Source organism: Crotalus tigris, unplaced genomic scaffold (assembly GCF_016545835.1).
Source record: "Crotalus tigris isolate CLP2741 ecotype Arizona unplaced genomic scaffold, ASM1654583v1 scf7180000017764.6497338, whole genome shotgun sequence".
Lineage (NCBI taxonomy): Eukaryota > Metazoa > Chordata > Lepidosauria > Squamata > Viperidae > Crotalus > Crotalus tigris.
The window spans coordinates 186,214-196,331 of NW_024096619.1; the positions used below are offsets into that span (position 1 = coordinate 186,214).

Genomic DNA, 10,118 nt, shown 5'->3' on the forward strand with positions numbered 1-10,118 from the left:
ATCTAAATACTGCTTTAGAGTCTTTGTATTCTTCCTTCTGGAAGGAATATTGTGTATTTTCTTCTATAAGACAACCAAAACACAGCCATCATTAAAATGTTAACAGTAAACTTTATTGATTTTCTTTTACTACTGTTAAAGAATATCCTATTATTTTCCATATTTGCTTGATAATCATATGCAGATTAGTCAGATGTATATATTTATCACCAATCAAAGCTACCAAATTAGTAAACCTCTATCAGCACTACTGCAAATCTTGAAGTTCTTTACAGTTTAATAGTGACTGATTTAATTCTTTTAATTTATAATCCACAAAATGACTTGCACAGTTTTGGTTCTTAATAATTTCACGTTTCTCAATCTTGGTAACATTAAGATGTGTGGACTTCAACTCTGAGAGCTGAAGTCCACACACATTTTTAAACACTCATTTAAAACATTCCAAGACTATTTCTGAACTGTAAAACAAAACTCTCCTTTGTATTTTGCCTATATACTAACTTCACAAATACCAAGCGAAAAAATTGTTCCAAGAATCAGCAAAAAATGGCTGTGCCTTCTTTTCATCACACTGTTATGACTCTCCTTGCTAGAACAAAAACCACTTTTTTCCTACCTAAAGGCATTGTATTTTATTTATAATTTATTTTTTTAAGGCTGGCCAACCCACAATAATTCTAGTATAACCATCACATCTGAAATATTAAGTCAGCTCTGATAAATTGAATGCCATCAAATTAAGCTGCTTTTCAACTTGTTCCCTTAAGAGTATGGTATTCAAGAGAGTGAATTGAAGAAAAGTGCATAGTTTTTATGCTAGAGCTAGAGAAACTCCAATATTCTTGTACTGGAAAACTAGAGAGATAAAGATGTAGCCTGAATTATTTTGACAGAGAACTGTATTGCATATAAATCTACTGGCAGCTGACTTTGCAATGTAGTCCTAACATAATGAACTGGGCTGCAGATTTCTCTCCATGGTTTCTAAAAGAGCCACAGTTAGAAACAAGCATTGGGAATCTTCTTAATCGCAGTGCATAAAACACAAACGGCTGTTCCCATAATGCACTTAAGAGATCTTGGCAAATGCCATGAAGTCACCGATTCAGAGCAGGGAGGGTACTACTTTGAGGGTAGAAAGGAAACAAAGGGAGAGTGAATCGTGGGATGATCATGCAACTTCTAAGGCACAGCCAAGACTGTGAGCAAGGAGACTGTATTGAAATCTGTCCAGGAAGAAAGAGAATGGCCATTAAGCAAAGCAGCAGCATCATATAGCAGGCAAATGAGAAGACCAAGCATGACCTCAAAGGCTGTAGAGTTCGGCCACAGAAGATCTCTAGTCTGTCTTAACTGAGCTTCAGTCAGACAATAGCAAGCCATGGATATTTGTAATGGGCAGCTCCTCATTGAATTAAGACAAAAGTTTTGGAAGAAAGCAGCTATGACTGTGTCCCCCCCCCCATACCAATATTTCTCAACCATGGCAACTTTAAGATGTGTGGGGAATTCTGAAGTGGAAGTCCACACATCTTAACGTTGCCAAGGTTGAGGAACACAGCTCTAGAAAGTGGTATTCAGTCTTCAGGGAATATCTTCTAATCTATACCAATGGTTGAACTGTTTCTACAATCTGCCCACACTGCAAAAGCCTCTGTATTGTACAAGGGATTCTGGGAAATCATCACATACTGTGAATATGGGGCAACTGAGACAACCCAGAACCAGTTTGGTCTAGTGATGAATCCAAGAGGTGAGATCTGTAGTCCCACCTTAGGCATGAAAGATGAGTGAGTGACTTTGAATCAGTCACACTCACTTTTTCTTCTCAGCTCAACCCATCTCACAGGGGAAAATAGGAGAAAAGAGTATTAGGTATGTTCACGGCCTCAAGTTAATTATAAAAATAATAAAGACATGATAATATAATAATGTATTTATTGCTTTCTAATGACCTCCTAGTACAGGGGTCTTCAAACCTGGCCCTTTTATGACTTGTGGACTTCAACTCCCAGAATTCCTCAGCCAGGCACGGAATTCTGGGAGTTGAAGTCCACAAGTCATAAAAGGGCCAAGTTTGAAGAGCCCTGAAACCATGTAACAGAAAAGCTCGTTTATCACTTTCTATCTTTTGCTCAAAAGTCTCCCAGTAAACCATTGGAAATCTCAGGATTTCCCAGAATGGGAATAAATGTTAAGACGCTTATTAAATGCCAATCCAATAAATACTGCTGCCATGCAATTTGTTTGCAGAACTAAGCTGTAAAGAAGACATCTGTTAAGATGCTTTAACCAACTTCTTTAGAGGATGTTGGAGATGGGTTTATGTTAGATTCTTGAATGTTACAAATCCCAGAATGTACAACAGGTGTGAATCCAACATGAAAACAACAACAGACTCCAATGTGGGGAACAAAGGCCTTTTTTCTGTCTGGGAGGGGATTTAATTGTTTATATTGCATTCTAGAAACTGGAGCATACATCAAGCTTTATTCTCCCTGCATAAAGATCTAGCTTTGTCCATTTTCCCTGAGAAATAACGTCAACGCTGCTTTATCAGATTCCCTCACAGATGGCAAAACATTGGATTTCTCTATGATGGGGACATAAGTGAGGGCAATTCCCACATCCTGGTTTTTGCCTGCTCTGGTCACAAGAAACATATTATATTACGGCCTGTGTTAGAAACAAGGCAGGAAGAAAACAGTTGATTTCAGCTGGTATCATTGAAATAGGGAAGAGTTGTTTTTTTTAAAAAAATAAAACCTCCCAGAGGCTTTCCGTTGCAGCAAGATCCAGCAGTAGTTCCCAACCCAGAGAACATTAAAATGACAGTTTCCTGATTTCTCCTTCCCTTTTTTTTCCAGGCCAGCAAAGTAGCTGAGACACACCTTTGATACATGAGGCAAAACAGGCTGAACCCAAAATAAAGCTAAAGTGCAATTCACAACAGACACCCCCCCCCTCCTGCTCACCTCTTCAAAAATAAGCCCTGGCAGATGAGACAAACTTTGTTTTCCTCAAAAGAACGAGTTACTCAAATACAGATTTGTCTTATTAAAATGATCTAGCAGGAAGCAGAGACAATTCCCATATAGGGGGATTACTAGGCCTGCTATATCCATACAACTATACAGGGAACAACTGTATCTCCCACATTTAAGAGTCTTTGTGCAAGAATATTTCAAGGTTTATTTACAGATTATACCAATAACCCATGAAAGGATCTCTTCCCTTTTCTTAAACACTTAACACTTCTAGTTGTAGCTGGGTCACCCTAATTCAGCAACCAGTGGCCGGTGTTTCATTTTGCACGGCCACAACAATGGGCACTTTGGAGACTACCGCCAGATACAACTAGACAGCTTGCACGTTGAGAATCATCACTCAATCAATCAATCAGAATAGAGCAGGAAGGGACCTTGGAGGTCTTCTAGTCCAACCCCCTTGCTCAAGCAGGAAACCCTATACTATTTCAGACCAAGAGGAGGCCTGTTCCTTTAACAATAATGCAGAGGCAGAATTTTTTCCAGGTGTTTTTTTTTTTAAGGAACCCTTTCGCCCTGAAGCAGAAAAGCTACAAAAGGACAGTCCTGTGCAAGGCGGGCTCCCACCTTAAGGGGGTCTCCAGCACCTCGCAGGCTGGGGGGAGGGGGCGGGCGGGCGAAGAACCGAGCCCCTGAGCATGTGCAGAGGGCTTCCGAGAAGGAGAGTCAGCGCAGAGAAAGGGATGGCGGCGCCCCGGAGCCTTTCTCCCGGCCAGCAAGGCTGCGATTTTCTCTACCAGGGACGTCTTCGGGTTGCCTTCGCCCCCTACCCCCTCCTCCCCCCGGCTGCTGCTTTCCCTTGGCCCCTGACGCCTCTCCACTCACCGAGCCCACTGATCTCGTGGCGGAGGCTAACGCGGGTCCTCTCCTCCACTATGGCCCGCAGCATCTGCTGAAGGGAGCGGTCCAGCTCCCCGCTGCCGCCGTCCTGCTGCCCGGGAGCCGCGAAGGAGGCCATGCCAGCAGCGCCCGCCCAGCGCCGGGCATCTCAAGCGCTCGGGCCGGACTGCCCCTCCCCTGCCCCAGCGTGGGGACGAGGCAAGAGAGCTACTGCGGGGGCATGGCCGCTGACCAGCGGCCTCGCGGAAATGCCCCCCACCCTCCTCCTGGGGAGGCTTCCCCGCCGGCCGGTGCCTCTTCCGCCTCCGCAACAGCAGCAGCGGGTCTGCAGCTGGTGGCGCTGGCCTTTTAGAACGCCTCCTGCCACCCGCTAGCTCGGCGCGTCGCAGCCAATGGGAGGCGGCGAAGAGGGGAGGGCGTGGCCGAGCCCGGGCGGGACCCCTGACGTCACCCACTCCCGGACCGCCAAGCTCTTTGCTGCTGCCGCTGCTGCTATTGCAGCCGAGGCGGAGAAGCCGCGGCGTCTGGCCTCTTTTCTGCAGCCGGCAGGCGGGATTCACCACCGCGCCCAGCCCGCCGGCTCCCTGGAACCAGCACTTGGCCCCCTCGCTGATGTCGGGAAAGGTAAGGAAGGGAATAGGGACAGGGGGAATCGAAGTCGCGCAACCCTCTTTGAACGTCATTGCAGTGCCTAAATTATTATGTGACGGTCCCATTTATGTCTTCCAGGGACAAGCAGAAGTGCCTCGAACTGGTTGCATTGCGGAGTTGATTCCGGCCCCAAAGCCTAAAAAGCGAAGTACCGATATCGTCCAAAGGTTTAGCAGAGAGATAAGACACTTCGGCGGATAAAATAAGGCTTTGTGGGTATTGCACTTAAAAACAGAAGCCATTGCGTGATCCAAAGCAAACGCCTTGCTTTGATCACGGCGAAGAAATTGCATCATGCAAAACCCGTGATTGCACAGTAGGCTTCGATCACGATATTGCGAGATTTCCATGAGGACGGCTCTGTGCATCCATATGATAAATGGATGATAAATGAGATATCACTCCCATGGGCCATCTTTGGCTCAGGCATCCTCCACAGAGGCCTAGCTGGAAGCAGGCTTTCTCGGGGTTGCAGAACATCAATTTCATGTACCTTCAAAATCTGGGTTTGCATGACACGGGTCTTCAAACTTGTCCCTTTTATGATTTGTGGACTTCAACTCCCAGAAATCCTAAGCCAGGCCAATTGGGAGTGGCAATTCCTCCACTAAGTGAAGCAGTTACTAAATGGTAAACTATGTGTTCAAGACTATTTTCTGGATGGAAAGTGACAAGATTACTCCATTACTGTAAGCCAGTGTTTCCCAAACTTGACAATTTTAAGGCATGTGGACTTCAACTCCCAGAATTCCACAGCCAGCGTTGAAGTCCACATGCCTTAAAATTGTCAAGTTTGGGAAACACTGCTGTAAGCAATCTCTCCTTTGCCTGACACTTTTCTACTGTGGGCACAAAATCATTGATTTTAATGTGTAGAAGAGCCAACAACTTACTCTCCTGCTATCCCTTTCTCTCCAATCTCTCAGCTCTGTAAAGGGGGAAATAAAGGAAAGACAGGCACAGAACAAGATATACTGACAGTGGTGGCAATCACATGACTAAGACACTGCAAAGGTCATAAATGGGCTATAATTTTTCACCACCAGAGTAATTTTAAATGGTCACTGAATGAGTGGTTGGTTAAGTGAGGACTGCTTATGGCAGGGGTGTCAAGCTGCTGGCCCGTGGGCCGGTTTCATTATACTGAAGCCATGCCCACCCCATTGCCGGCAAGGCAAAAAGAATTGTGATATGTTGTGACACATGACGTGGCAAGTTTGACACCCGTGGCGTATGGTAAGATATTCTATTAGAAAATATAGAGAAGTGTAAAATGGTAACTTTAAGTCAATTACTTTGTAATGATTATTTTAAGCAATTTCTAACACCTTCAGACAGAATTTTTTTGACTAATATATAAAGCAGCAATCTAATCAATTCAAGCATGCTTTGATAGGTCAGTATGGACCATCTGCTTTAACTGCCTCAGAGAAACCTAAGGAGGTGTTATTTTTACAGAGTCTGCTTTGGACGTCAATTTGATTTCTTAGCTAGATCAGAAACATTAGCACATCTTTAAAGTTGAAATTGTATGATTTATGAAATAATCAATAATGGAACATGAATTAATGCAAGTTTTTTTTTAAAAAATGTTAAGCTTGTTTCTTTGGATTTGAGGTTGAAATTAATTGATGATTTTTTTTATTCCCAGTTTATTTTCTTGGTGATATAAGATATTTTAGGGTATATTAATCAAATGGTTTTGTTCTTTATTTCTTTTTGGACTAATACTACATATACAAATATGGAAAATATCTAAGTGACTGAGATTGAGTTTGGAAAAGTACTGCACTTCAGATGTCAAGGAAAACTGATTGTGGTTTTATTAAAAGCCAGTAAGACATCTATTAACATGAACACAGCCCCCTCTCCCACTGACAAGAATTAACACCGGCTCCCCCTAGTAATTAAGGACTCTACCTTAATTACAAGCAGAGCCCTTGAATACTTAAAACTGTCATATTTTGCTGCCTAAGATAGCAACATAGACCCCAAACCTGGTCAGATTATTCTGATATTTAAATCAAAATATCTCTCCCACCTCATTTTTCCTTTCATTAATAAATTAATTTAGTTAGTTTGGGGTTCTTTATTCCTAATGTTTTCTTCATTTTAACGTATTTAGCTGTTTTGTGATTTTTTTTCTTGTAATTTGTAAATATAATTTAAAAGACATTTAAAAATACATATTAGTTTTGCTGATTTCTCCTAGAATTGATATCCTCCAGAAGTCTTTGACTCTAACTCTCTAATTCCATCCAGGCTTCCGAAGGAACTGAAGCTGAACATCTCTGAAAAGTGCCAGCTTGGAGAAGTCGAGAACGCAAGAAATTTTCACCATCTTTACCTCAGTCAATTAAAAATGCCTGAACTGGCTGGGTCTCTTATGCTCCTGTCCCTGAAGGGGGATTGTCCATTTAGCCAGCCATTAAGAGACTTCCAGAAACATTAAGGCTCCCTTTCAGTCAGTCCCCAGCCACTCATTCATAGCGATGAACTGGTGGTGCAACTCCCAAAATGGAGGATTTCAGCACGGTCCCACTTAAGTCTGGTGAATGTTTTTCCTACATGTGAGAGGGGAACTCTTAGCCTGATGTTCCTGTGGTCTTGCTCATTACATAGGAAGGACAGAGGACAGATCAGTCCTTTACAGTAAACGGCTTCTAGAACAGGGGTGTCAAACTCAATTTCATTGAGGGCCGCATCAGCATTGCGGGGGGGCGGGTGTGTGTGGCCAGGGTGGGTGTGGCCTACTGGTTGGGTGTGGATGGAGTGGGTGTGGCCTATTGGGTGGGCATGGCCAGCTACATCGTTCAATTCAAGGGTGCCTGTGGGGGCCTGGGCAGGAGTGGGACAGATCTGAGGGTCTCTGGCAGAAGGGGCTGGGACCAGGGCAAGTGCCAAGGCATGGTCCACGGGAGGAGCCTCACTGCCTGCTGAAACTCCTCCGCCGGAGCCCATCAAGCCGGATATGTGAAGTAGGTGAGGGCCATTTGCTGGCCACTTCTAGGCGATGGTGCATTTCTTAATTCCTCACAAAGGGTGACACCTCTCCAGCATGCAACCAGGGGGCAGGGCCGACGCAGCAGGGGCTGGTTCCTCGCTGTTTCCAGATGGCCTTGTAGAGCGAGGACTGAATGCGTTTCAGCATAGATGGCCACCACAAAATTGTACATTGGCTCCCAGCTGGCCTGGGCCAGGGCTAAGGCAGTGGGGGCCGTTCCCTCCCTGTTTCCAGGATGGCTTCACGGGCCACATGAAACCACTTTGCGGGCTGCATCCGGCCCCCGGGCCTTGTGTTTGACATGTCTGTCCTAGAAGCTGTTGAAAGAGTCTTCCTAAAATGAAGCTTTGGTACGGCAGTTCCTACCACACAGGAGAGATCTTGCTGGAGTAATAGAATGTGAAAGGCCTGAGATAGCAATAGCACTTGGACCAGGGGTTCCCAACCGGGGGTGCGAGACAATATTCCAGGGGTGCAAAAACTTGGGTTTTCAAAATTATATATGCATAATTCGTTGCCATTATTTCGAACTTTTGTAAGGGGTGCGAGAATATATCAGAAGCATTCTACGGGTGTGGGTTATAGAAAAGGTTGGGAGCCGCTGACTTAGACTAATATATTGCTTTACAGCCCTCTCCAAGCGATTTACAGAGCCAGCATGTTGCCCCCAAAAAATCTGGGTCCTCATTTTACCAACCTCGGAAGGATGGAAGGCTGAGTCAACCTTGAGTCAGTGAGAATCGAACTGCTGACAGTTGGCAATCAGCAGAATTAGCCTGTAGTACTGCATTCTAACCACTGCACCACCACAGCTCTTGATATTCCATTGTAGAGATTTCAATTAGATAACATAGATATGACATTAGTTAATGCTCAAAAGTGGCTTCAGGAACACATTCTCAAAAATGTAAAGCCGGAACAAGTAATTGTTTGAAGCATGTGCGTTTCCAAGGCATGTTGACAACTGTCCTCAAGTTGTCAACTTAGCCAATTAGGAAAGACATTTCTGGGTCCAGCATTTGCAATTATATTCCAAGCTTTGGGGTGAAAAGACTGCAAACATCTTTGATTATCTTAAGAGGTGCAGAGATGGACAAGCACAGCCACTGGTCCATGTGGCCAGGAACTATGGGTCAAATGATCTCTTGGGATTTCTGGGAAATTAAAGTGAGACAGTACCTATATATCCATTTTCTTGACCCCTTTGGAGGAAAACAGGACACAAAAATTAGCTAAATTGTGCCATCTATAATTGAATTTACAACTGGTCAAATCCCACTGCAACTGGTGGATTTTAGCTAGGACATTTCATTTTTAATGCCAGATTTCTGATCAGCTATCGTGTCCTGTCTCCTAAACCAGGGGTCCTCAACCTATGGGCTGCAGCCTGTTACCAGGCCGCAGGCTCTTGGCAAGCGAGCCACAGAAATGGCTGGCCAGGACGTGCACACGATGCGCATTCCCCCCATTCGCGCTAGCATCAATGGCCCTGTTTGCACATGCATGTGGGCATAAACAGGAACACTAGCATGGGGGTGTGCACTCCCCATTTGTGCATGCGTGAACAGACCGCTCACGTGTGTGTGTAGCCCATTTGCACATGCGTGAACGAGTGCTAGCCAACGTGCACAGCTGTTCACGCATGGTGCCAGCGCATACCGCTTGTGCAAACACGGCCGCTAGTACTGTGCTAGTGAACATGGCCCCATTTGTGTGCATGCATGCGCGTGCGCACGGTAATTTAGAAGATGCTCTCCAGGCCACAAAAGGTTGGAGAACTCTCCTAAATCAATGCTTCTTAACCTCAGCCATTTTAAAGTTGGTGGACTTCAACTCCCAGAATTCTATGCTGGCTGGAAAATTCTGAGAATTGAAGTCTACTTGCCTTAAAGTGGCAGAGGTTAAAAAATACTGTCCTTGACCATTCTCCTCTAGCCAATCCTCCAGAGCTGATCATATTCTACACATTATGCCCAATATGTGCCTGTCCCAATAGGGTTGGTGATCTCTGGGAAACAGAAAATTTTGGAGATGTCTACAATATTTGTAATGCCAAAAAAACTCTCTTTTAGTCTATTTAAAGGAATATTGATTTTTTTGTGTGTGTGGAATGTTTTAAATAGTTGTTTTTTATGGTTGTTCTTTATGCTGCCAAGAGTCACATTTGTTAAATAGGCAGCTACGTAAATGTGAAGCACAAATAAAGTTTAGCACTGGTTCATTTTTCAATTACTTTACATTTACTTACAGCTACTGGACCAGATATTAAGTCGATCAGCAAAAAACTAGGGATTTTATACCTCTTTGCTGTCCTCTAATGGTCATCTGATTTTTGAAGTCCAGGTGTGGTGGGCCTACAATTATCCTGACTTTCCCATTCCTGGCAGCTTGCAACAGAATTAACTGAAATAAATGTACTAAACCAGTTCTCTCCAAAGTGGCCAGAAATTAAAGTGGAGTATTTGCTCTGATCTTAAAGACCTGTAGTTTTCTCAAGAGGTTGGGTTTATATTTTAAAAAATTACTCAGGATTTACTTAAAGCAGGAGTCTTCAAACTTGGCCCTTTTATGAC

At 44.1% G+C, this 10,118-nt stretch overlaps 1 protein-coding gene and 1 long non-coding RNA gene across 3 annotated transcripts in view; one reads left to right on the forward strand and one right to left on the reverse strand.

Annotated features, from left to right (window-relative positions):
• Positions 1–4,196, reverse strand: part of KIAA0930 (KIAA0930 ortholog) — a 62,867-nt gene extending 58,671 nt beyond the window's left edge. The window contains exon 1 of one of the 2 annotated variants that reach the window (XM_039341396.1): positions 3,876–4,196. In XM_039341396.1, the coding sequence (XP_039197330.1) occupies positions 3,876–4,008 (133 nt within the window). In that variant the 5' untranslated portion in view covers positions 4,009–4,196. The remainder of the gene's footprint in view (positions 1–3,875) is intronic. The other variant, XM_039341395.1, reaches the window with a different exon arrangement.
• Positions 4,197–4,355: 159 nt separating this feature from the next.
• LOC120307107 lies at positions 4,356–6,917 on the forward strand. Its single transcript, XR_005556446.1, has 3 exons — positions 4,356–4,514; positions 4,620–5,171; positions 6,804–6,917. It is a non-coding gene; the product is annotated as an uncharacterized LOC120307107 (long non-coding RNA).
• Positions 6,918–10,118: the final 3,201 nt, after the last annotated feature.